The sequence below is a fragment of the Odocoileus virginianus genome, chromosome 19 (genome assembly GCF_023699985.2).
Source record: "Odocoileus virginianus isolate 20LAN1187 ecotype Illinois chromosome 19, Ovbor_1.2, whole genome shotgun sequence".
NCBI classification, from domain to species: Eukaryota; Metazoa; Chordata; class Mammalia; order Artiodactyla; family Cervidae; genus Odocoileus; species Odocoileus virginianus.
In genome coordinates this window covers 24,470,473-24,497,743 of record NC_069692.1, presented here as the reverse complement: position 1 = coordinate 24,497,743, position 27,271 = coordinate 24,470,473, and the positions used below count along the sequence as shown (strand labels likewise).

At 40.6% G+C, this 27,271-nt stretch overlaps 1 protein-coding gene and 1 long non-coding RNA gene across 9 annotated transcripts in view; one reads left to right on the top strand and one right to left on the bottom strand.

The window, feature by feature from the left end:
• Positions 1-15,340, top strand: part of LOC139029695 (uncharacterized) — a 29,535-nt gene extending 14,195 nt beyond the window's left edge. The window contains exons 2-3 of the long non-coding RNA XR_011481905.1: positions 8,227-8,462; positions 12,225-15,340. This is a non-coding gene — a long non-coding RNA (uncharacterized lncRNA). The remainder of the gene's footprint in view (positions 1-8,226; positions 8,463-12,224) is intronic.
• The window catches only part of PPIL6 (peptidylprolyl isomerase like 6), a 35,852-nt gene that overhangs the window by 5,333 nt on the left and 3,248 nt on the right, over positions 1-27,271 (bottom strand). For 4 of the 8 annotated variants that reach the window (XR_011481904.1, XM_070449984.1, XM_070449986.1 and 1 more), the window contains exons 3-8: positions 22,888-23,076; positions 19,376-19,438; positions 19,131-19,278; positions 11,834-11,890; positions 1,965-2,081; positions 368-503 (exon numbers count right to left, since the gene is read on the bottom strand). Coding sequence is in view for 7 of the 8 variants with exons in the window: in XM_070449984.1 (XP_070306085.1) it covers positions 368-503; positions 1,965-2,081; positions 11,834-11,890; positions 19,131-19,278; positions 19,376-19,438; positions 22,888-23,076 (710 nt within the window). In the remaining variant the exon portion in view is untranslated. Of the gene's footprint in view, positions 1-367; positions 504-1,964; positions 2,082-7,960; positions 8,499-10,090; positions 11,117-11,833; positions 11,891-19,130; positions 19,279-19,375; positions 19,439-22,887; positions 23,077-27,271 lie in introns of those variants that run through there. The other 4 variants (XM_070449985.1, XM_070449988.1, XM_070449990.1 and 1 more) reach the window with 4 other exon arrangements.

Below are 27,271 nucleotides of genomic sequence, written 5' to 3'. Positions count from 1 at the left end.
ATGGATGCACAGAACATTGTGATGGCTAAATAGTTTCTGTGTTTTTAATAGATAACAAGCTTCTTGTGTGTTCAGTCGCTCAGTCATGTCTGTCTCTTTGCGACCCCATGGACTGTAGCCTGCCAAGCTCCTCTGTCGACAGAATTTTCCAGGCAAGAATACTGGAATGGATTGCCATTTCCTTCTCCAAGCAAGCTTCTCATGAAATACTTATTTCTAAATATATTTGTCTATAGTATTTGTATTACTTTTGTTTTTTAATTGTTTTTAGTTTACTCGTAGACTATGTACAATACTCACCCAAATATTTTTGAACCACATTTTAACATATATAAATATCACATAAGCAAACTTAAAATGCACATACCCAAAAGCCACATATTTTTTATCTAGATACGGAGTAGCCTGTAGTGTGATATAGAATTGTGACCCATTGCTGTGACGGCCTTTGTTGACCATTCCAAGAACTCCCCTTTTATTATGAGGAACTGAGAAGTTTTCATCTAGGAAAGACAATACATAGTAGGTCATTAAAACATTTATTTTCTTGACTGATTATAACACATAGAGCACAAACAGAATGCTTGGTTACATGGATTCTCAATTATATTTATCAATATATTCCAAATTGTAAATATTCTATTTGTTTCATATAACTTTCACTCAACTGGGTTGTTAAAAAAGATAAGCTGGAAAGTCTTATTAGAACTATTTAAACATTTAGCTTTAGTTTATCATTAACATCGTTAAAAACAAGTGTGGTAAGAAAATTGGTAACGTAAAAGGAAAAACTTGAAATTAAAAATGTAAAAGGAAATGCATACCTTTTTTAGGTATGCATATTAAACTCAGTAAACATTCTTGTACTGTTTTGACAGTAATATTTTATTCAAACTACCAATGTGACTATTAAAAATGCCTCCTTGGAGATACCTTTCAAGGACAGACCCTTCCCGTCACAGGCCTCTATTGTAGTCTTTTTTTTTTCCCTTCTGTTGTAGTCTTTAAAATACTCTGTAATTGTTCACAGGTTGTTTCTTGTTTGTGAAGGCAGGGACTTTATCTCATCATACCTTTTATCCCCAGGGCCACCTAGCACATTACTTGGCACATGTGTGGCCTTAAATATTGATAATGAAAATAATTTGTGCTTGTTGTTAGTAGTCTTTAAGTAAATTTTCATCTCAAACCTTACATGGATTGACCAAGATTTTGTGGAAAGTGATTTTTTGGGGGGCAGATTTAACAAGTAAAAAGAATTATACAGTGATTATCAGACCATTTGCAGGAAGAACCATTTCCAGCATAAAATAAGATTTGCCTCCAAACTCAAAAACACAGAAGTAATAGAAGAGAAATTCAGTAAAAGTTTTCATTCAGGAACTATATCAAATTCTGGGGATAATTGAGAGATGAATATTAACTGTCAAGATTTTCCTAAACTGCAGTTGCTGACTATTCTTAAGTTTCAGAGCTAAGCCAAGGAAACAGTTAGGCCATCCCCATGGTGGTTACTTTTAGCTTGTTAAACTGCACACTGAATAAGGACCTGAAATCTTACGAAATGCAAATGAAGTATTATTGTGCAAATGTATCTTTATAATTACATTGATACTCCATATTCATTTTGGTGGAATAGAGAGTAACCCATTCATTTCACAGAAAATGGCATGGCCTAAGAAATCTGCCCAAGCAAAGATTCAGAGAGTTTTAACAAAATGATATTTGTCATTGCTTTTAGATATTATGATCAATTTTTCTTAAAATCTGGAATTAGCTGGAAAGAAAATTTATAGAGTTGTAACATTTTTACCAAAAATTCTGCGATTATGGGAGAACTTTTAAAGCATGAAAGGTGTAACTTTGTTTGAACTAGAAATCAGAATTCAACTGCTGAAATTCAGTTTCTGAATTTAATATAAAACTCATTCTGATGTTTATAATGAAAGCAACTATTACTTTACCAGGTTTAGGGAAATTGCCTTGCATTCTCTCTGGTAAGAGAATGATCAGACAGTTTAGGGGCATTTCCATATAATTTTCTGAAGACAGTAATGTCAAGTAGAAATTGGACTTGAATCCTGCAACATAAATTTTTTAAACTTACTGCTCTAGTTTTACCAGCATCTTTAAGATGTTCACTATTGTTATATAAAAGTAAAGTATGTATGCTACCTACCATTTTTTATTTTTTTTATATTTTAAAATAAATTATAGTTGATTTAAAGTATATTAGTTTCAGGTGTGCAGCATAGTGATTCAGTATTCTTACCGATTATATTCCATTAGAAGTTATTACAAGAAAATGGCTATAATTCCCTGTGCTATATAATATATCCTTTTTTTTTTAATACATAGTGGTATGTATCTCTTAATCCTATACCCTACCTTGTCCCTCCCCTGCTTCCCCTCTCCTCTCTGGTAGCCACAGTTTGTTTTCTATATCCATGAATCTCTCTCTGTATTGCTATATACACTTGTTAGTATTATTTTTTAGATTCATATATAAATGTAACATACAGTATTTGTCTTTCTCTGACTTATTTCACTAAGCATAATACTCTCTAGGTCCATCCACATGGCTGCAAATGACAGTATTTCGTTCTTCTTTATGACTGAGTGTGTATTGAGAGATGAATATTGACTGTCAAGATTTTCTAAACTGCAGTTGCTGACCATTCTTAAGTTTCAAAGCTAAGTCAATGAAACAAGCCATATCCATGGTGGTTACTTTTATGGTAACCAATATTCTCAATATTCTCAAAATGGAATATTACACATATACACTACATAAACACATATATACACTACATCTCTTTATATATATATATATATATATATGTATATATATATGTGTGTGTGTGTGTGTATGTATATATATATATGTGTGTGTATATATATATATATATATATATATATATACACACACACACACCTTTACACACATACACTACATCTTTATTCATTTATCTGTTGATGCACACTTAGGTTGCTTCCATATCTTGGCTATTATAAATAGTGCTGCTTTGAACACTGGGGTACATGTATCTTTCTGAATTAGTGTTTTTGCTTTTTTTCTGGACATATACCAAGGAGTGGAATTGCTGGATCATGTTGTAGTTCTATTTTTAGTTTTTTAAGGAACCTCCATACTGTTCTCCATAGTGGCTATACCAGCTACATTCCCACCAACAATATGCAAGTGTTCTTTTTTCTCCACACCCTCTCCAACATTTGTTATATGTAGACTTTTTGATGATGGCCATTCTGACTGATGTGAAGTGATATCTCAATGAATCAATCATTTTGATTTATATTTCTCCACCCCATGGACTGTAGCCCGCCAGGCTCCTCTGTCCATGGAGTTCTCTAGGCAAGAATACCGGAGTGGGTAGCCATTCACTTCCCCAGGGGATTTTCCTGACCCAGGGATCGAACCTACTCCTCTCACTGCAGGCAAATTCTTTGCCTCCTGAGCCACCAGGGAATCCCCAATGATTAGTGATATAGAGCATCTTTTCCTGTGCCTGTTGGCCATCTGTATATCTTCTTTGGAAAAATGTCTATGAAGGTCTTCTACCCATTTGATAGGGTTGTTTGGGGTTTTTTGAAACTGAATTGTATGAACTGTTTATATGTTCTGGATATTAACCCCTTGTCAGTCATATCATTCGCAAATATTTTATTCTATTCAGTAGGTTGTCTCTTTATTTTTGTAGATGGTTTCCACTGCTATGCAAAAAACCTTTTAAGATTAATTAGGCTATTTGTTTTCACTTTTATTTCTTTTGCCTTAGGAAACAGATACAAAGATGCAAAGCAACCTACAGATTTAATGCGTTCCCTATCAAAATACCTATGACATTTTTCACAGAACTAGAAAAAATTCTGTGGAACAACAAAAAATTTTATGGAACCACAAAATATCCCAAATTGCCAAAGCAACCTTGGGAAAAAAAGAGTAAAGCTGGAGGTATCAGCCTCTCAAACTTCAAACTATGCTATAAAACTACAGTAATCAAAACAGCCATGGTACAAGCACAAAAACAGACACAGAGATCAATGGAGCAGAGTAAAGAGCCCAGCAATAAATCCATGGTCAATTAATCTATGACAAAGAAGGCAAGAATATACAACGGAGAGAAGAAAATCTCTTCAATAAGTGGTGCTGGGAAAACTGGACAGCTATGTAAAACAAGGAGATTAGAATACACCCTCATGCCCTCAAACTATATGCAAAAATAAACTCAAAATGGATTAAAGACTTCAGTGTAAGATCTGAAACCATAAAACTCCTAGAAGAGGACATGGGCAGAACATTCTTTGGCACTGGAATTATTTATTTTAAAACATGTTGACTCTGTGCATGATATTAGGAATAAAAAGCCAAGTGTTCATCAATACATGAATGGATAAATTCTCTAAGAATATTCATAATATTAAACCAGGAAAATGAGAGAATTCCAGCTATAGACAACATGGATCAGTTTCATAGGCAGTGATGAACAAAAGAAGCAACACAAATAGCACCTGCCATGTGAGTCCCTTCATTGTTGTTATTCAGTTGCTAAGTCATGTCAGACTCTGCAACCCCATGGACTGCAGCAGGCCAGGCTTCCCTGTGCTTCACTGTTTCCTGGAGTTTGCCCAAACCATATCCATTGAATCAGTGATGCCATTCAACCATCTCTTCCTCTGTCACCCATTCTCCTCCTGCCCTCAATTTTTCCCAGCATCAGAGTCCTTTCCAGTGAGTCGGCTCTTCACATCAGGTGGCCAAAGTATTAGAGCTTCATCTTCAGCATCAGTCCTCCAGTGAATATTCAGGGTTGAAGTGAAGTGTTAGTTACTCAGTCATGTCTAACTCTTTGTGACCCCATGGACTGTAGCCCTTGGGCTCCTCTGTCCACGGAATTCTCCAGGCAAGAATCCTGGATTTGTTAGCCATTCCCTTCTCTAAGGGATCTCCACCCTCCCCGACCCAGGGGTTGAACCTGGGTCTCCTGCATTGCAGCCCAATTCTTTGCAGTCTGAGCCACAAGAGAAGCCCAAGTCCACTTCACATAAAGTCTCAAAAGAGGAAAAACTTAATTTTTTTATTTAGGGATTTATGCATGAGTGATTGGAGAATCCCATGGACCAAGGAGCCTGGCAGGCTACAGTCCATGGGGTTGCAAACAGTTGGACACGACTGAAGTGACTTAGCACGCACGCACGCATGAATGGTAAAACTAACAAGAAAAGCAAGGAAAAAGTTAGGTTAGAGGTTACCTCTAAGAGGGAGATGGAGTTATTATTAAGGATGGACAGATGAGGTGCTTCTGGCATGCCGGTGGTCCTTTCTTGACAAGGATGGTAATATAGAGGGTTGCTTTATAATTAGTTTTAATTGTACAGATGAAATTTACATATATATTATAAATCTCAGAATTTAAAAAAATAGCCCTTAAGTGGCTACCCAGCCATATTATCTTCAGTTCTTAATTCCACCAAAAAATACTTTTGTACAACTTTCAGTTGCATTATTGAGTATTAACAGTGCATCAGGCTCTCTGCTTTTTGTTAATGTCTACTTTCATTTAAAGGAGATCTCGGAATTAGACAAATGGATTTTAAGTGCTGTATCTGTTTGTTAATTAGAGCACATGCTAATATTAAGAAACTGGTCTACTTAAAGTAATAAGGATAATCCAGTATTTAAATACATTACTGACTTCCCTAGTGGCGCAGTGGTTAGGAGTCCACCTGCCAAGGCAGGGATCACGGATTCAATCCCTGGTCCTGGAAGATTCCACATGCTGCGGAGAGGCTGGGCCTGTGCACCACACCTGCTGAGCCTGTGCTCTGGAGCCCGTGATCTACAACTGCCGAGCCTGCGTGCGAGCTGCTGAAGCCTGCGTGCTTAGAGCCCACGCTCTGCAACAAGAGAAGCCACTTCAGTGGGAAGCCTGCTCACCGCAATCAGGAATAGCCCCTGTCCGCCACAGCTAGAGAAAGCCCGCGCAAAGCATCAGGGACCCAGCACAGCCTAAATGAGTAAAATTAAAGTATATATATACCCTTTCTTTTCTTCTGCTTTTCACATACATAGCCTTTTCTCTAGTCAGCCCAAGCCATGGAGTCCCCAGTCCTTTGAGAGTGGGCAGGATTAGGGATGTTATACAAGGAATACAAAGCAGGGGAAGAGTTGATGTTTAGCTTCTAACATTCACCACAGGGTCTGGGAAGACAAGAAAAGCTGTGATTCAAAATAAAGCAAAACAAGGCTTCCCTGGTGGCTCAGTGGTTAAGAATCCACCTGCCAGTGCAGGAGACGCGGCTTCAGTCCCTGGTCCGAGAAGATCCCACAGGCTGTGGGTCAGCTAAGCCCACAGGCCGCAACTAGAGCCTGTGCTCTAGAGCCCGGGGCCCCCGGCTCCTGAGCCGAAGCCCCGCAGCCTCCCGAAGCCCGCAGGCCCCCGGAGCCCGCGCCGTGCGGCCAGAGAAGCCACCATAGGAGACGCCGAAATGCCGCAGCTAGAGCAAGACCCAGCAGCAGCGAAGAAGACCCAGCACCGCCAGAAGTAACGAAAACTTACTCAGAGTAAAGCGGAACAGCCTTTCCTCAAGCTACAGACTAACCAATTTATGAAAAAAAATAAATTCACTGTGTTAAGCTTAATAAAAAGTGATTTTTGTGGTTATGACTTTTTAAGAAGCCCTCCGTTTTACCTGTGCATCTCATGGAAATACGGTCCAGTGAGAGAACGTGGAAGAAGGCTGACTGTCGATGTAATAACTAACGTTCCATGGGGCCGGGGGAGGGCGGGTCTACATGAGGCGCGAACCCAGGCCGTAGCTGTTTTGAATACTGGCCCCACATTCTCTCTTTCAGCCATTTATCTTTCCCCTGGGAGCATCCCTTTTCACTTGACAGTGTACTGAATTCCTGATTCTGCACTGCCAGACAACCAGGAATGAAAGCCTCCCTAAGCCCACCAGGCTCCCTGGGCACCAGAGGAGCCAGGCCTCCAGCTGGAGAGGAAATCCCCAGGGTATCTAACGGGAGCGAAAGGGGAATGGACGGAGGCATGGGGATGTCCAGAGGGACACGTGAGGAGATGAGCCAAGAGATCGATCTCCTGGACAGAAGACCCAGGCTCTGCCTGGGACTGCACTTCCAAGCAGAAAGAGTTTGGGTGATCTGATAATGACTGTGGGGTGGAGAAGTTTGGTGGACCCTGATCGGAGATTAAGGATTTCAGGAAAGCTGCCCAAATGCCCTTTCCTCGTCTGCAATGTCTTATTTTAAGACCTAGCTCAGAGCCTCTCTGGTCAGCACCCTAATCTCCCAGGCAGTTGTTCTTTCCTGGCGCCCTGGCTTCTTACTCTATAAAGGCACTGGGCACCGCTCCAGTACTTTTATCTGTTTAAACATCTGTCTGGGCAAAAACACTGAAATCCTTAAGGGTGGAAACTCGGCCATACATCTGTGTTTCCTGAGGTCCTAGCACCATGTTGGCTAGGAATTTAAAGTTATATGAACAAATAAATGAGTGGTGTCACTGGCATGATTTCATTTGATAAAGCTGTCTCCGCATGAATTTAAAAGGAAAACTAGCTCTTACTTTTCCTGTTCTCTTTGGCCATTGATTCAATATGATTTTTTTAAAAAAAACCTTTATATTAAAATATAGACACAAAAAGCCTTGTAAAACTAATGTATAGTTAGCATTATTGTTAAGGTTATTATAAGGCAAATACCCTTTTAAATACCATTCAGGCCAAGAAAAAGAACTTTGCCAGCCTTTCCCAGAGTCTCTTGTCAAGTCCCTCTCCCCCTCCAAAAGCAGGTATTTAATGTATTATGTTAACTCAAGTAGAGTTTTGCCATCCAAGTGTGCCTCCCTAGGCACTATAGTTCACTCCCTCTCATTTTACCGGACTTGTTATGCCTTTTAAATCCCTCTCAATCCACAGGTTTTCTCTCTGTCCCTTTCTTTTCCTCGCACTGTATCTGTTACTGAACCTGAGCTCGTTCCCCTTTAGGATTTCTGCCAGGCTGGAGTCTGCCGATTGCACATACACGGTAGAGTTCAACAGGTTTCTCTTGTTCCCCGTCCTGTCAGGTCTGTGTTAATGCTTGTGCTGAAGATGCACATTGCTTCACTTCGACTGACGTGTGAGGGAGGGAGTGACTTCAGCATGATGAAGCTCACCCCTGCTTTAATGTGCCGTTCCCTGCAGGAGAATCACCAGGTAATGTAGGAAGACGGCCTTCACTGGGCTGAGCCAGCTGCCCAGGAGCACAGACACCTCAGACGTGACCAACCCCCGTGGTCACCGCGTGTGAGCCGCGTCCACCCACACCTGGAGTGACAGCCTCCCTCCAGCTGCAGAGACCGCTCCTTCCGCCACCTCAGATCATTCACAAGCTGCAGCTCTTCCCACACCGCCTCCACAGACATCAGGGGCTTTGCAGGGTAAGGTGCCGTATTTATTATCACACTGATGTGTTTCTTGACCACATAAAACATACAAAACTAGGTTACTGTTTTTATTATATTGCGAACTTATTTGTTAATGTGTCACTGAGGAGTTTCTTTTTTTAACCTCAGTTTTGCCATCAGTCAGCCCTGTGGTTTTTACTGTGTGGTTTGATAAAGCACAGAGATCTTTTAAGAATATGTTACTAGCAGAACTGGTTGCATTTCTCACAAATTGGATGCTGGGCCCAAAAGCTTCATCAGGCTCATGTTTTATCCCTTTGGTAGTGCGTTCTCTCAGCAGAAGGCCCACACTGTCTGACTGTCCCTGTTCTTGTGAAGGGAGCAGATACTAGTGCAGCAAATGCCCACATCCATTATTTCACTGGGGGCAGCAAAGTAGTGACATTCTAATTTCCTTTTCACTGTTAATTGGAATACTTTTTATAGCAAGATGTTTCCCCTTATATATGATTTAATATAGTTCCTATAGGAGAGGCAAGAGAAATGCTTGATTTTTACCTATATTCATCAGTTTTCAAGATAATGAATTCGTTTCCTATCATTTCCCTGAAGGTAAACAAGTAGGATTTATTTTACAATATCATTATGAACTCAGGGATTTAAAATCTTTGTTGGGTTTCAGTTAGCTGCAATTAGCACTCAAATTACTCCATCTTTGACCAGTGAGAGACTCTTCAAATTGACTCCTGAGCCCTTTGCCATGACCCCAGTAAACTTTTAATAGTGCTCTTGGCTAGGTCATGATAGCATGACTGAACATGAGCTTCCACGCTCATTTTGAAATTTCCTGTCTCAAAACTGGAATCTGCCATGTTTTCCAGAGACCCTAGTTTCTTTAAGCAAGAAATGACATTTCAAAACAACAATCTAAATTCTAGGAGAATGTATCACTACTGGGCCGGTCACTGTAGATAAATTTCATGGCCAGAACTAAAATATAGATATGATACTTCTTGAGTTTAACAGGATATTTCCAATTCAAATTCAGGACTATGGAATATTTTACTTATTAACCTCTATCATATTTCATCTGTATTTCCTTTCTTCCACAATGAAGATTCTAATTCTTAAGGACAGGAAATTATAAAATTAGAATATCTCATAATTACTTGTTTTTTCCTACATTGTATATAAAACAATCTCAGTATAATACAACTATCACCAGTAAAATTTAACTGAAAGTAGTTTAAAATTTTGTGTATATTCTCCCTATTTCTTTCATTTTTAAAAAATTGTTAGACTAAGCATATAGTCATTATATATCATACTCTCACCCTTTTATCCATCATTAAATTTTAGTTTTATAAGTAATTATATGATTAATGTTCACCACCAATTCTTCTGTCAGGATCCCTCTTGTAATCTGGCTGAATGAAACTCATTCTGCAATCATTGATTCCTCAGAACGACTCATGACAACACTATTCCTTGAAGTTTTACACATTGATAACCCTGTGTGCCCTTTAAAATTCACATTCAGTTTGACTGGATATAAAGTCCCCAGGTCACATTTCATTTTAATGAGCATCATAAATATATTATTCTGTTTTCTTCTGGTGTAAGAATATGATGATAATGTACTTTTCTTTCCCTTATAAATTACTTACTGTTTTTGTTTAACTGCCCAAAGATTCTTTTTTTTTTTTTCTTTAATGTCTAATAATATTAGTAAAATATGTCTGGTGTTGGTTGTTCTGGTTCAGTATTGTCAGGTAGCTGTCTGTTCTTTCAGTAAGTAGTTTCAAGTTTTTAAAAAGATATTTTTTACTTGAGGTATGAACATGCAGTAAAATATATATATTTGAGATGTTTGGTTTGATGCATTTTGACAGTTGGGTATAGTGGTGTAACCACCACTCAAACAAAATACAGAATATCAGATCCTTTTTTATTTCAGGAAAGCTTTTTAAAATTATAATTCTTAGCATCTGTTCCATTCCATTCTATTGGTTTAATTCCTTAAGGATAGTTATCATCTGTATGCTGGATCTTCTTTCTATATCACTTTCTTGTAAATCCTTTTCATCTTTATTCATCTCATTTTGGTTTAAAAAAATGTTTTTCTCTTTCTGCCTTTTGCTTCTTTTAATACACATATCAGTTGTTTTTATTTGGTCTTGTGTTCCTTATAATTTGTTCATTTCTGGAATTTTCTTTTACTGTTAGCTCTTTTATTCAGTTCTGTAAACAGCCTCATATCTGAGGTTTTCTAATTCTGATTTACAAGTTCTTTCCTGTCATATCATTTTCTTTATGTCTTGTAGCTCATTTTGAAATCAGTTTGACCTGTGAGCTTTCTTTCTATGGTACTTTCATTATCTGTAGTTATATGACTATGCACCTTTTTTTTTTCTTCAAGAAAATTTCTGCTGCTTCCTAATGCAACTTTATTTTTATGTAAAATTAGTCTCCCTCAGTGTTTAGAAGGAGGTATGGCTTTAGAAGGCAGGCAGTTTCCCAACTTCACAAACTCCCTCTAGTGCTGTTTGCATGTGCTGTTCATCTATGTGGCAGCTTGGTTTCTGGGATTCCTGGCTCTGTTCCCTTTCCCTCTTCATCCCTGTTATCCCAATACCTGCATAATTTTGACTCCATTCCCCTAACTTCTTCCTCAGTGTGGGCCTGTCCTAGAACAGAGGGCTTTCAGATCAGTTTTGAGAGTTCACAGAGGTTTGACTGCTCTGGCCTCAAGCCTAATGAGGGGTCCCATACACTACCCTGCTCTTGCCTATTGTGGGGTTTTATATCCTCAGCTCTGACAGAAATGTCCTGCTTTTGCTCACATCCATGCTGATACCATGTGGATTGTGTGACTGTTGGTAGTTTGACCTCACCTGTTTATATTTGAAATTCGTGTAGATACCTTGCACGTAGTTTTGTTATGTTATCCATGGGACTTTAGTTTTCCCATCTAGTTTTTTGTCTATTCTTAGGTTGGGATTTCAAAAAGTTAAAAAAACTATGCCACTACCACTACCATCTTCCTAGGATTCCCAATGGCAGTCTTAGTAGGATGATTATCAGGTACCAGTTCTAAGTATGAGCATAGCAAAGTACAAGCCTTAAAAATATAAATTCCCTTCTACCCTTACAATCCTAATTCTAGAAACTTATTCTGAATAAATAATACAATGAGGCAAGTAAAAGACTGTATGTACAAAGTTGTTCTGAACTGAATTGGGGTGCCTTCCCACCCATCCCATTTTAAACTCCCCACTTCTAGGCATGTGTCCTTGTAGTGTATTACTCCAAATGCTATCTTATTTGGGATCGTAAAATTGTCCAGTCCTATTGAATTTTAATAATCAATTAAAATATGACTGATAAAATTTAAAGACACATACCTTCAAATGTTGGTCCATAAATTGACTCTCCATCATCTCCTTTTCCAGCAACTATATCTGAGAAATAGCAGTAAATAAAATTAAAATTCTGAAACTAAAAAAGAGATAACGGCAGGGGGAAAATGCTTTAAATTATGATTCCACTTATAACAATAATAAGAGTAAGTGACCTAATTGTTCAGTATCTATACCATGATAATATTTCTATAATTATTTCACTTGTATTTTGTAAGTTCTTTAACATTCATGATCCCATTTTTTCCCCCTCATAACTCCCAAGTAGGCTAAATTTAATGTAAAACCTTTGAAATGATGAAGTATTAAATGATAATTGTGTTCATATAGGTTCGACTTACTTCCAAGTTATTCCATGGTCGATCTTACTTTTCAGGAAAAAACAGAAAGATTAAGCTGAGGATGAAACAGGAGCAGTGAGGTCTTTTTAACATAAGAATGACCATTATATCTACTACTGTGGCCAGGAATCCCTTAGAAGAAATGGAGTAGAAATCATAGTCAACAAAAGAGTTCGAAATGCAGTACTTGGATGCAATCTCAAAAACGACAGAATGATCTCTGTTCATTTTCAAGGCAAACCATTCAATATCACGGTAATCCAAGTCTATGCCCCGACCCGTAACGCTGAATAAGCTGAAGTTGAACAGTTCTATGAAGACCTACAAGACCTTCTAGAACTAACACCCAAAAAAGATGTCCTTTTCATCATAGGGGACTGGAATGCAAAAGTAGGAAGTCAAGAAACACCTGGAGTAACAGGCAAATTTGGCCTTGGAGTACAGAATGAAGCAGGGCGAAGGCTAGTAGAGTTCTGCCAAGAGAACGCACTGGTCATAGCAAACACCCTCTTCCAACAACACAAGAGAAGACTCTACACATGGACATCACCAGATGGTCAACACCGAAATCAGATTGATTATATTCTTTGCAGCCAAAGATGGAGGAGCTCTATACAGTCAGCAAGAAGAAGACTGGGATCTGACTGTGGCTTGGATCATGAACTCCTTATTGCCAAATTCAGACTGAAATTGAAGAAAGTAGAGAAAACCACTAGACCATTCAGGTATGACCTAAATTAAATCCCTTATGACTATACAGTGGAAGTGAGAAATAGATTTAAGGGACTAGATCTGATAGACAAGAGTGCCTGATGAACTATGGATGGAGGTTCGTGACACTATACAGGAGACAGGAATCAAGACCATCCCCAAGAAAAAGAAATGTAAAAAAGCAAAATGGCTCTCTGAGGAGGCCTTACAAATAGCTGTGAAAAGAAGGGAAGCAAAAAGCAAAGGAGAAAAGGAAAGATATACCCATTTGAATGTAGAGTTCCAGAGAATAGCAAGGAGAGATAAGAAAGCCTTCCTCAGTGATCAATGCAAAGAAATAGAGGAAAACAGTAGAATGGGAAAGACTAGAGATCTCTTCAAGAAAATTAGAGACAGCAAGGGAATTTTTCATGCAAAGATGGACTCAATAAAGGACAGAAATGGTATGGACCTAACGGAAGCAGAACATATTAAGAAGAGGTGGCAAGAATACACAGAAGAGCTGTACAAAAAAGATCTTCATGACCCAGATAATCACGATGGTGTGATCACTCACCTAGAGCCAGACACCCTGGAATGTGAAGTCAAGTGAGCATTAGGAAGCATCACTACGAACAAAGCTAGTGGATGTGATGGAATTCCAGCTGAGCTATTTCAAATCCTGAAAGACGATGCTGTGAAAGTGCTGCACTCAATATGCCACCAAATTTGGAAAACTCAGCAGTGGCCACAGGACTGGAAAAGGTCAGTTTTCATTCTAGTTCCAAAGAAAGGCAATCCAAAAGAGTGCTCAGATTACTGCACAATTGCACTCATCTCACACGCTAGTAAAGTAATGCTCAAAATTCTGCAAGTGAGGCTTCAGTAATACGTAACTCGTGAACTTCCAGATGTTCAAGCTGGTTTTAGAAAAGGCAGAGAAACCGGAGATCAAATTGCCAGCATCCGCTGGATCATCAAAAAAGCAAGAGAGTTCCAGAAACACATCTATTTCTGCTTTATTGACTCTGCCAAAGCCTCTGACTGTGTGGATCACAATAAACTGTGGAAAATTCTAAAAGAGATGGGAATATCAGACCACCTGACCTGCCTCTTGAGAAACCTATATGCAGGTCAGGAAGCAACAGTTAGAACTGGACATGGAACAACAGACTGGTTCCAAATAGGAAAAGGAGTATGTCAAGGCTGTATATTGTCACCCTGCTTATTTAACTTATATGCAGAGTACACCATGAGAAATGCTGGGCTGGAGGAAGCACAAGCTGGTATCAAGATTGCCAGGGGAAATATCAATAATCTCAGATGTGCAGATGACACCACCCTTATGACAGAAAGTGAAGAAGAACTAAAGAACCTCTTGATGAAAGTGAAAGAGGAGAGTGAAAAAGTTGGCTTAAAGCTCCACATTCAGTAAACTAAGATCATGGCATCCAGTCCCATGATCATGGCAAATAGATGGGGAAACAGTGGAAACACTGGCTGACTTTATTTTTCTGGGCTTCAAAATCACTGGAGATGATGATTGCAGCCATGAAATTAAAAGATGCTTACTCCTTGGAAGGAAAGTTATGACCAAACTAGACAGCATATTAAAAAGCAGAGACATTACTTTGCCAACAAAGGTCCGTCTGGTCAAGTCTATGGTTTTTCCAGTGGTCATGTATGGATGTGAGAGTTGGAATGTAAAGAAAGCTGAGCACCGAAGAATTGATGCTTTTGTACTGTGGTGTTGGAGAAGACTCTTGAGAGTCCCTTGGACGGCAAGGAGATCCAGCTAGTCTGTCGTAAAGGAGATCAGTCCTGGGTGTTCATTGGAAGGACTGATGTTGAAGCTGAAACTCCAATACTTTGACCAGCTGATGCGAAGAGCTGACTCATTGGAAAAGATCCTGATGCTAGGAAAGATTGAGGGCAGGAGGAGAAGGGGACGACAGAAGATGAGATGGTTGGATGGCATCACTGAGTCAATGGACATGACTTTGGGTGGACTCCGGGAGTTGGTGATGGACAGGGAGGCCTGGCATGCTGCGGTTCATGGGGTCACAAAGAGTCAGACATGACCAAGCAACTGAACTGAACTGAACTGAAAGTAGATGCTCTAGAGAGAATTAATGTTCAAATTTTTATTCTTTGGAACTCTAGAGTGATAACTCATTTATCTGGTATTTCAGAACTGAAGTTCCTTTGCAATATAAAGAGTTTTTTTTAATGGTATTTATAGAACCTATTTCACATTATATGCATTATATGCATATTTTGGCTTAGGCAATGATCCTACTGTAAAACTCCTCTCTGCACAGCTACAGCAGAACCAAAGCTAACTCTAGTGAAACTAGAGGTCTCTGAGGTCTGTGTTCTCCCCATCACCCCCTTTTTTCTTTCAGTTCTTTAGACAGCCCTCCTTGAATAATGTGCAATAAATAAATGTTGAAGAACTGGCCCATTTAAACTCAGTATGAGCACTTTATAATAAAAGTGTCTGTGTTATTTAAAGAAATCTGATGCAACAGCAAGCATGTGAAGAGAATTTATGCAGGAAAGGGGCATATAGCGTTTAAATTATACTACTCATAAAGCTGGTTCAAAAGTTAACTGATAAACCTTAAGTCTTTAACCTATTCTGCCAGATACAGACTTCCTTCCTGCCACCTCCACCCCATTCACCACACAGCCCAAGGCTGTTCTCAGAAGCCTGCTGCAGTAGCCGCAGGCTAGATCCGGGTTTGGAGAAGCTGAATGTCCTCTCGCACCAATTCCTTCCTTTTCCCAGAATTTCCCAGAGTTTGCTTTGCTTGGTGAACCGGCCCAGGCAATTCCCGTCTGCTGACTTATGTCAACACCAGTGACACTCCCTTGTTTTCTCTCTCCAACACTTGCCACTATTCTCGCCCTTTGCTTCTGATCTCCCAGGTGAATATTTTATATTGACACCATGTCAGTCAGTATTTAATATTTTTTGTGACCATAACCCACCCGTTTGGGTTCAGCTCTGGATATCTTCTATACTTGTGACAACAGATTGAGCAATGCAGAACATTGGTTAAAAGTAAACTCCAAAGTCAGATGATTTTGATTTTGACCTTGATGTTGGTTACCTTTCCCAACACTGTTTCCTCATCTGCTGTAGACAGTGATGATGGGAGGTGCCTCCCAGGTAGTTCTGAGTGTGAAATGCAGCCATGTAGGGAGAGCACATGTATGGTGCCTGGCGGAGCACCATGCTCCTTCATTAGTGGCCATTATTAGTGTGCAGCATCACACACTTACGGAATGCATCTTCTCATTGTCATTTTCACCATCATTCTGATGACCATGATGATGATCAAATATGTGAAAGTAAATCTCAGGAGATCCTTCTCAAGGCAGTAGGCCTTGTGGGAGCCACAAACAGGATCCTGCCAAAGTGACTTAACAACTTGGTATCTTCATTAACTTCAACTTTAGACACAAACAAAATGTATGTTTCCTGTTTATCTGTGCATTCATTCTTTGAACAAACTTTTAAAAAGCATCTACTAATACTGTATGCTAGGCACTGTTCTCTAACTTGAGGATGTAACAGTGAATGAAATAGATAAAAATCTCTGCCCTCATGGAACTTATATTCTATTGAAAAGAAACAGATAGTCAGTTAACAAAGAAGTATTAATAGTATGTCCTGTGGTGAAAAGTGCTAGAAAGACAAATAAAGCTAGCTAAGGGGACAGGAGAGCAGCCCAGAAAGGGGTGAGGAGAGGTATATGGAGAGGAAGGTGGCAGTTTTTGAATAGGGTGGTCAGGTAAGTCCCTCCTGAGATAAACTCTTAGCAAAAACCAGAAACAGGTCCAGGGGTGATGCAGGGGGGATATGCAGAGAAATAGCTGGGTGTACGTATCTCTGGCACAAGAAACAATGAAAGACCTCAGGGCATACATATGCTTGATATACTTAAGGAACAGCGAGGAGCCCTGTGTGTGAAGCAGAGTTAGCAAGGGGGAGAGGTCAGATGATGAGATGGGAGTCGAGGGAGGAAGAAGACTTTGTAGGGCCTTTTGGTCCCAGAGAGCAAGCAGTAGTGCCTGGAAGCACCCTAAGGCACACCACCAAACCACAATCAGTTCCTGTACTCCAAAATTCTACGCAAAGCCCTCTGAGAATCTGACATCTGAAGGAGGAGGGTGCTTATGGAGCTTAGTGGTTTCAATATGCCATGTCCTTGAATCCTCACCATATCCTGTGATATTATAATTAACCCCATTTTGTGATTAGGAAACTGACTCAGAGATGACAAGTTCCTTATCCAACATGGTACAACTTATACATGTCAGTTTGGATCTGAATTTATTAACCAGAATTTTTTTCCAAACTCTTTAAACATCATTGCTTTGTTACCTGAAAACATGAACTGAGACCTATGCACTTTTTGGAAATGTTACTTCAAATAAATAAATATCATGGTCCACTTTCCCCAAATCCTGTCCTGGCTAACAGGGGTGAGTGGAGGTCTAGCTAAAACCAAAACAGAACACCGCATCTGGAAGATCAGTGACAACACTGAACTAAGTATCAGGAGACATGGATATGGGCCCTCTTGAGGATTATCTTATGCTAACAAAAAATCAAAAACAGTCTAAATGTTCACCAGTGGGAAATTACTTCAACTGGCATAGCAATATGATGAAAATCTAGGCAGATCCTAAACATTTTATATGTCAATATACATAACCACATAAAATTTTTAGGGGCTTCCTTGGTGGCTTAGATGCGGGAGACATAGGTTCGATCCCTGGGTTGGGAAGATCCCCAGGGGGAGGGTATAGCAACCCACTCCAGTATTCTTGCCTTGAAAATCCCCATGGACAGAGGCACCGGGCAGGCTACAGTCCATGGGGTTGCAGAGTTGGACACGACTGAGCAACTAAGCACAGCATAGCACAATTTTTCATTATACTGCTATGCTGATTTAATTAATTTCCCATTGGTGAACATTTAGACTGTCTTTCATTTTTTGTTAGTATAAGACAATGCTCAAAAGTGCCCATAAAAATGTTATGCATTTATGTGTACTGATGTGGGCTTTCCCAGTGGCTCAGGGGTAATGCAGGAGACTTGGGTTTGATCCCTGGGTTGGGAAGACACCTAAGAAGAGGAAATGGCAACCCACTCCAGTATTCTCACCTGAAAAATCCCATGGACAGAGGAGCCTGGTAGGCTACAGTCCAAAGGGTTGCACAGAGCCACACTGACATATGACCAGGCTTTCCAGGTGGCGCTAGTGGTAAAGAACCCGCCTGCCAATGCAGGAGATGTAAGAGACATGGGTTCTATCCCTGGGTTGGGAACATCCCCAACCATGCAGGGCATGGCAGCCCATTCCAGTATTTCTGCCTGAAGAATCCCATGGACAGAGGAGCCTGGCAGGCTACACAGTCCATAGGGTCACAAGGAGGCAGACACGATTGAAGTGACTTAGCACACACCATAAAAATTAAGTAGAAAAACAACTGGATTAGAAATAGTAGTGGTGATATCTCATTTTGGAGAAACTGATTTACATATAAGAGCTGATTTACATGCAGGATACTTAGATTAAATCTATATTTTTCTCCTCATCAGCCTGAGAATGTTCCAGATTGTAGAAAAATAATCAAACATTATTAATTTAAGCCTTTGCATATTTCATCAAGTTCAAGAAAATCTCCTTCCACACTAAACCAATTATTTCTAAATTGCTGCCTGATTGCTCCCTATGGGATATCTCCTAAAAGGCCTCTAAAATTGAATTTTGTGTTGCTAATCAAGGTACCTCCTTTGTGTAAAGCCAAAGGATTGACCTGGAAAGAAAGCAAAGATGGAGACCAAAATGCTTTTGATCTTATTTCAGTTATAACAGGGTAACATCTTTGGTGAGAAATAAGCTGTTTTTCATTTATTCTGTTTTCAAATTCCTACCTTTAGTATGTATCTTAAAAGCACTGTATTTTGTATATACTCTACTTTTAGGTATATCACTTTTTAATCTGCAATATTCCTAGTAACACACTTTAGATTTATTTTAATAATGGTGGAATTTTTAAAAAGAGTATGAATATCTTAATTCATCATTTGACCATCCTTTAAATATATCTATATAACATCTAATGTTAAATATATTCTAATTCTATATGAATTTCAAAGAGGCAGATAAACAGAAGTTTGGATATTCGGATTTGATGTTACAACTAAGTTGTATTTAAGGTTTCAAACTCACCTCCTCCTTGTACCCAGCCATTCCGTACCACTCGATGGAAAATGGAACCTGTGTAATGTAGCTTGATGCCACTTTGGGAAAACCCTGCTTTTCCTGTGCACAAGATCTGAAAATTTTTACATGTTTTGGGACATGTATCAGAATATAGCTAAAAATAAAGATAAAAGTTTTCAAAGATTAAACATTTTGACAGAGATTCTCACTCTCCCCAACTTATTAAAAAACAACCACCAAAATCCTCTTACCTCAAAAATCAATCTTCCAATTGGATAAAGATCAATAGAAATGTCCAAGAACACAAAATTATGCTATTAAAATTAGAGAAGAAGGTAATGCAGGTCAGTGTTTTGGAAGAAAGTTTTAGAAGTGACCAAAAATATAACAATAATGTTTTCAGTGTTAAGATGACTGACAGCATTAACATAGATGATGTAACAGCAAAATTAAACGAATGACTTTAAAAAGTTTGTTTCTTCCTTTTTATTATACTGCAACTTTATAACCTAAATAACATGCTTTTAAAAACCTTCAGTAGTAAATAACATTAACCTATCACACAAGACTGAGAACACATGGCCTAGATAGCAACCACACCACAAACTGGGTGTGGAAAGGAACACTGATCAGTCCCTTTGGGAAAAAAGGGCAGACTGGGAAGCCTTTTCTTTCCTGAGTAATTCTGGAAAAAGATCCACATGAGCCCATAGATTTGGTTACTGTGTGTTCTGGATTTTCAAAGACTGCACAGATTAGCTAAGCAGACTCCAGGCCACAGTCTTTCTGAGTGGAAAATTAAGGCCACTGTATGCATAGGTACTATGCCAGGGGTAGGGAAGAGAGGATACTGTACTTTTTAGTTCTTTCTTTCATGACCTTATACTCCCAGATGCTCCAAGCTCTTATTTTCAACTGACATCCTTTCTGGTAGAAGCAGCTAACATTTGTGAGCCCTTGTCTAGCCCTATAAAGAGGCACCCAAAATGAAAACTCTTCTCCATCACAGTGGCATTCATTTTGGTAGCAAACCACATCTAATAGAATACATTGCAACTCTTAGGCATCCTTCTCCTACATAAAAATGCTGCCTGATTTAACAAGTACATAATTTGCCCTGCCCTGTTTCTTAAGAATTTAAGAAGCATAAATCACTTTAAAATATATCACTATCATTATTTTATGTCACTCTAAGCTCTTTTTTAATTGAAGACTAAGATAGTATTATAATACCTGGTATCCAGGAATGAAGTATTTATATCCATACTATTAATAATTATGATTATGTTTGTGCCTCTCTGTTTCTGTATTACAAGTTCTTAATTATAAATGAATATTATAACTTTAAGAGGCATAATATGGTAAGCTTCACAGGTTTAGAAGGGAAAAGAGGACATATTGGAAGTTAAGATTGACTTCTAAAATGCGTGAGTCCATTCAGGCATTATTAAACTTCCCTGGGCATCAATATATTATCTTTATGTAGTTGTCAAGAGTAGATAATTCTAGAAATCCTGATGAAAACAGAGCAAGTGACTTTTAACACAAGGTAATGTCACCTATCAGCCAAACCTAATTATCTACTCTATTATTCCAAACCAGAAGTAAACAAGTCTCCCTGGGTTTAACTCAGCATGAAAAATCTAGCCTCTGGGCAAAAAATCCAAGGTAGAATCTGAGTCCTGTCTCCTCACCCACTAATTAATTCAGGCTGCCATTATTTCTGGCCCACACTACTCCAGCAGCTTTCCAAATGGCCACCCTGCCATCAAGCTTTCCCCACTCCACCCTGTTTGGCCTCAGCCCTAAACTTTTTTCTAAAACACCAAAGATATAGAACAGACTTTTGGACTCTATGGGAGAAGGCGAGGGTGGGATGATCTGAGAGAACAGCATCGAAACAGGTATATTATCAAGTATGAAACAGGTCGCCAGCCCAGGTTGGATGCATGAGACAAGTGCTCGGGGCTGGTGCACTGGGATGACCCAGAGGGATGGGATGGGGAGGGAGGTGGAAGTGGGGTTCAGGATGGGGAACACATGTAAATCCATGGCTGATTCATGTCAATGTATGGCAAAAGCCACTACAATACTGTAAAGTAATTAGCCTCCAACTAATAAAAATAATTGGGAAAAATAAATAAATTTTAAAATTAAAAAAAAAAACCACCAAAGGAGGTTATGTCATACTTCTGATGAAAACTTCTGTTGGCCTGCTTTCCTCTAGGTAAAATCTAACTCCCTGGTTAAGAGTGGACAGTAAGTTCAACCTTTTTTTAGTGGACCTGGTTTTGGGGTTTTTTTTTGTTGTTGTTGTTATTATAAAACAAAAAAAAAAATAGGAAAGGAAAGCACCTTCCCTGTTTGGGAAACTCCTCCCAGGGTTGCACCAGCCTCTGCAGAACATTCTCTTTCTCCCCACCATGTGAGAGCCAGGGTGTGGGCACATAACCTGGGCTTGACTAGTCAGGTGCTTCTGCCTGGGGCCTTCGACCTCTGGAGAGCGACACAGACCCAAGGAGAGCAGAGAAGTTATGCTCCAGTGAAGGCGGCAGGGAGACCTGAGGGCCAGCAGGCACCCCCGGCAGCACCCCCAGCAGCACACCGGCTGCACCTTCCTGGGGCGTGACTCTGGGCATGTTTTCCTGCTGCCAGGTCTCCCTCGGTTCCTGCCTGCTTTCCAAAGCTGGCTCTCCAACTTTCCTGTCAGTTGTGGATTTACCAACATCCCTTCAGTACATGCCTTTTCTCCTTAAGTTAATCAGAACAGCTTGGTACTGCTGGCAGCAAGAATCCCAACTGGTACTCTCATTTCCCCAGCCTCCTTTCCCACTCATTCTGGCCTCCTTGCTGTCCTCTGCCATCCCCAGAGTACACCATGTACTTTGAGACTCCTGGCCCTTTGGAAATGAACTGCTATTAATGTTAAATTCCTCTCCACACCTTACAGTTTAGAGCATTTTGTAAGTGTACTGTTTATTCAACAAAATATTCACTGAGCACCTCCTATGTTTCAGGTTCTGTTCAAGGCAGTGGTTGAACAAGGGTGAACGAGACAAGGTCTTTGCCATTGCATGGCTCAGATCCTAGCTCTGGGTCTTTATGTAGGCACAGGCCACCATGGGCATGACATGATTTTCAGCATGTGGCAGCTGTTGCCGCAACAAGGTTCCTGAGCAAAATGGCATACATTTACCCCCTCGCAGAGGTTGCCCATTCCACCCTGATGTCTGTCTCTTGCTTGCTGGACCTCAGGCTTCATGACTGTCCCCTACCACTGGAAAGCCCCCAGGGCCAGAGCCTGTCTGCCCCTCCTCCTGCCACCTGGGTGCCACCCTTCTTCTCACACTTGCCAGTCTCTCCGTGCAGTAGCTCCCACTTAGGTGTTACAGCACACTAATCAAAATGTTGCCTGCGCAAAGTGAGTAAAGGATAGGTTTGTCTTTGTCTGAGGGAGGAGGTCTTAATATTTTTAAATAGATGCCAATTAACACACATAAGCTTCTCGTGGGGAGTCGAAATGTTTGAACAGGGATGCTCTTCTGCCTGTGTCATCTACCTGCTGTGAGCTAGGCTGGCTTTACACACCACCAAGCCAAACCCCACCAGGTCTTTGCAACTAGAGATCACAGGTTCATTGAGAACTTAACCTAATCCTGTACTCTGTTATATTCCCTTTGCTAGGTTTATCAGTAATTAGTGCTTAATATAAATGCTCCAAGATTCCACTATTTTCCTTTTTAAAAAAATTAGTGTAACTTGCCTTGGTGTCTCTTAAGAATTTTTCAGAATAATCCATAGTAAGTGCTTCGTAAAGTGCAGGAGGCTTAAAATCAACTATATCCCACACTTTGTGGGCCCATTTCTGTAGATCAAGTGCATCACCCAGGAGCTCATCATTAATAAAACACATCACATAAGAAGAATATTCCCAGACTTCATTTTTAAGTTCCTGTAAAGGAAAAGGGCCAAAAAAAAAAAAAAAATTAATGGGGCACAGGGGTGGGGGGTGAACCTTGCTAAACCCACAAGCCAGAGCTTCGATCAATTCCAGGACTGAACCTTTAAAAAAATATATTTTTTGCTATCTTTCAGAATTTTGCTCTCAAAGGGAATTTAAGAACATTTCAAAACTCTGAAGGTGCTGAAATCAATAACCTAAAAGTAATCTTTAAAATGGTACAATCTTAGAAAATAGATGGTAATCTGGTAATAAAAGTCAGTGTGCATAGCATACTTGTTATATATGAATGTAAAAACAAAATGCAGTCCTCTAGCTTCATTTCTGGAGCACATTTTACTGTATGCATACTTGGTTAGGGGTCCTAAATAAGACAGTTTTCAATGCCAAGGGTGGAGAGTGCTTTTTGATGGAGGGAAGTCAGACCAGGTGAAGAAATGCCTCCTGAGGGTCAGCAGGGTTTCTGGGACACGTGAGGGGCCATGAGGAAGGGAACTCACCTTCTTTAACATTTTTAAGTCCTAAGCCCTTCAAAATTAAGTGTGTAAGTGTTTTCATCCACACAACAGTGACGGCCAATGTGCTAAACTTCAGTGTGTGGCCGCTGGGTAACGTCACCTTGGAGGAAATCTGGTTTATTATTACCCAGTGCCAGTCCTGGCAAAACCATGCATCTTCTGGGACAGCTGTTCTCGAGTTTTAGTGGGCAGTCAGAATCACAGATTCCTGAGCCCCACCCCAAGTTTCTGATTCTGGGATGGGGCCTGAGACTGCATTTTTTTTTTTTAACCAGCATCCTGTGAGATGCTTCCAATTTGCCTTGATTCAGGGACCTAACATTCCAGGTTCCTATGCAATATTGCTCTTTACAGCATTGAACCTTGCTTCTATCACCAGTCCCATCCACAACTGGGTACTGTTTTTGCTCTGGCTCCATCCCTTCATTCTCTCTGGAGTTGTTTCTCCACTGATCTCCAGTAGCATATTGGGCACCTACTGACCCATCTGAGTTCATCTTTCAATGTCCTATCTTTTTGCCTTTTCATACTGTTCATGGGGTTCTCAAGGCAAGAACATTGAAGTGGTTTGCCATTCCCTTCTCCAGTGGACCACATTCTGTCAGGCTATAGTTTTTCCAGTGGTCATGTATGGATGTGAGAGTTGGACCATAAAGAAAGCTGAGTGCCGAAGAATTGATGCTTTTGAACTGTGGTGTTGGAGAAGACTCTTGAGAGTCCCTTGGACTGCAAGGAGATCCAACCAGTCCATCCTAAAGGAGATCAGTCCTGGCTGTTCATTGGAAGGATGGATGTTGAAGCTGAAACTCCAATACTTTGGCCACCTGATGCGAAGAGCTGACTCATTAGAAAAGACCCTGATGCTGGGAAAGACTGAGGGCAGGAGGAGAAGGGGACGACAGAAGATGAGATGGTTGGATGGCATCACCGACTCGATGGACATGGGTTTGGGTGGACTCCAGGAGTTGGTGATGGACAGAGAGGCCTGGTGTGCTGTGGTTCATGGGGTCGCAAAGAGTCAGACGTGACTGAGCGACTGAACTGAACATGAGATGCTGCTGCTGCTGGTCTGGAGACCGCACTTGAAGAAATGCCAGTTTGGGGAACAGTGTTGCCTTTGGCTGCCAACATGTTCCATTCCTGGCTCCTGTCTCAGGAGGAGCTCACTTCCAGTTCCTCGCTTGTTCATGCTGAACTGTCAGTCACTGAGAGAGCCACTGAGTCAGTACTCCCTGGAATGTTTACATTTATCAGGGGTCTCACATTTTATAGGACATAAAACTTGAAAAAGGAGAGGAAAAGTTTAACTGTGGATGTTTTAGTTAGCCTGGTAGGAGAAATGTAGGAGCAGACAGACTTTATTGGGAAGCTGAAGGTCATTACATGCCTCGTCTGGGTGTCTTCTACATTTAAGGAGCCCTCATCACCTGCCTCAAGATAGCGGGCTGGACCCGATGGTTTCTAGGACTTCCCAGCACTAAGATGTATGATGCTCCCTTTTTTGGAGGTGGGGGAAGGGCCTTCCCGAAGGTTCAGAAGCCATCCCTCAGAGTTGGCGTTACATTCTGCTGAAGCATAAGGCCAGCTCAGACTAACCTCATATGTGCTAAGAAGCACTATGTATAACATAAGACAGTGCTCTTTTTAAAAAAATATTTACGTATTTGGCTGTGCTGCATCTCAGTTGTAGCACACGGGACCTTTTAGTTGTGGTATGCAGGATCTTTAGTTGTAGCATGCAAACTCTTAGTTGCAGCACGTGGGGCTCTAGTTCCCTGACCAGGAATCAAACCCAGGCCCCCTGCACTGGCGATTCAAAGCCTTAGCCATTGGACTACCAGGGAAGTCCCATGACAGTAGGAGAACAAAAGACTGAAGAGGAAGAAGAGGTTAAGGTGGCAAGTATCCAGGAGATGAGGATCGGGTGGAGGTGGAGAAAAGAAAGACAGGAGTTAAAGGGTATGTGGGAAGAAGCAGCAGTAATGATCTAGGAAGTCTCATTCAGCCCCCATGAGAAAAGCAGAAGAGAACACAAAACATCTCAACGTCAGCAACCCAGACTGTCAAGGGTCAGAAACTGCGGAATGGAAACCATTCCAGTCTTCCCAGTATGGTGGGAATATGGAAGAGAGTGGGTGCAAACCTCAAAGCATGAAATCATGGCTCTCTTGTAGGTGGAGAACATGGTATGATAGGCAGTTTAGGAAGTTTGATGATAAAAATTAAGAAAAACATTGTTTTACATTAGAATGCCCAACTGTCTGGGTTTGCCTCAGACCATCCCAGCTTAAAACTGTATATTCATTGGAAGGACTGATACTGAAGCTGAAGCCCCAGTACTTTGACCACCTGATGCAAAGAGCCAACTCACTGGAAAAGACCCTGATGCTGGGAAAGATTGAGGGCAGAAGGAGAAGGGGACAACAGAGGATGAGATGGTTGGATGGCATCACCGACTCAATGGACCAAACAAACTCCAGGAGATAGTGAAGGAGAGGGAAGCCTGGGGGACTACAGTCCACGGGGTTCACAGAGTCAGACATGCCTTAGCAACTCAATAACAACAACAATCCCAGCTTTAGCAATTAAATTTGTGCATCCCAGGAAGCCCCTCCAATCCAGGCAAACCAGAACCACTGGTCACCATAGATGCTGTAATGATTAGAGTTAATATTTACAGAAGTCATTAGAATAGAGCCTGGCATATAATAAGCACCAGAGGTTAAGTGTTTGTTATATTTCTATTTGAATTACAATGAAAATGTACTGTTGCTGTGAAAATGGTATGAGACTTAAATGGTATTCGTGACTTTATCTTGCACTATTCATGTGACTGAGACAGTGATCTTGTAAAGCAACACAGTCTGCATGATAATCACAGGACATCCTCGTGCAGTCACACACAGGACAATCAAAACTGCTCTCATCAGGAGAAATGCGATCTCATCAGCCACTGAGAGACGGGGTGTGGCAGGGAAACCAAGACTGGGACTCTCTACAGGACTGGGCCAGGAGATGTATCCATTCCAGTCCGCCCCCAACACGAGCTGTAACAGAGCCAGGATGCCACCTCAGAATCCTTCAAATCGCACGGTCCAGGCAGCACTACCAGTTAATTAGGGTTGGCACTCAACCAGTCTGCCATCTCTGGATCATCTCTGCCAGCCTTAGGGTCTGGGGTCCTCAAGGGGTACTGTTACCGGGGAGAGTGCGGAGAAGGAAGCTCCCATTTGGACATGGTTATCCTGTGGGAAGCTGATGCCTGCCCCCAGAGCTCCCCTGGAACCCCACATGCTCTCCTGCTGTATCTGTGCTGGACACCACTGAAGCCTTCCAGAATTCAGGCCTAGAACAGTGCCAAGCCACAGTGACCTGAGTGCCAGGGTGTCACAGGAAGTAGGACTAAGTGATATGCAGGGAAAGGGGGGTAGTCATCAGCAAGAGTAAATAGCAGCATTGACAGTGTCAAACTTACCTTTATTGCTTGCCTTCCAAAAGAAAATCCTAGAAGTGTTTTACTTTTTCTTAATATCAGCTTGGTAAAATGACTGAAACAATTTAGGCAAAGTGCATAATTTAGAGAAATAAAATCTAGTTGTATGAAAATTACTGCTTCAGTTTTTCCAAAGCAATGCATAGGTAAATAATTTAGGCAAAACTTTGCTCAT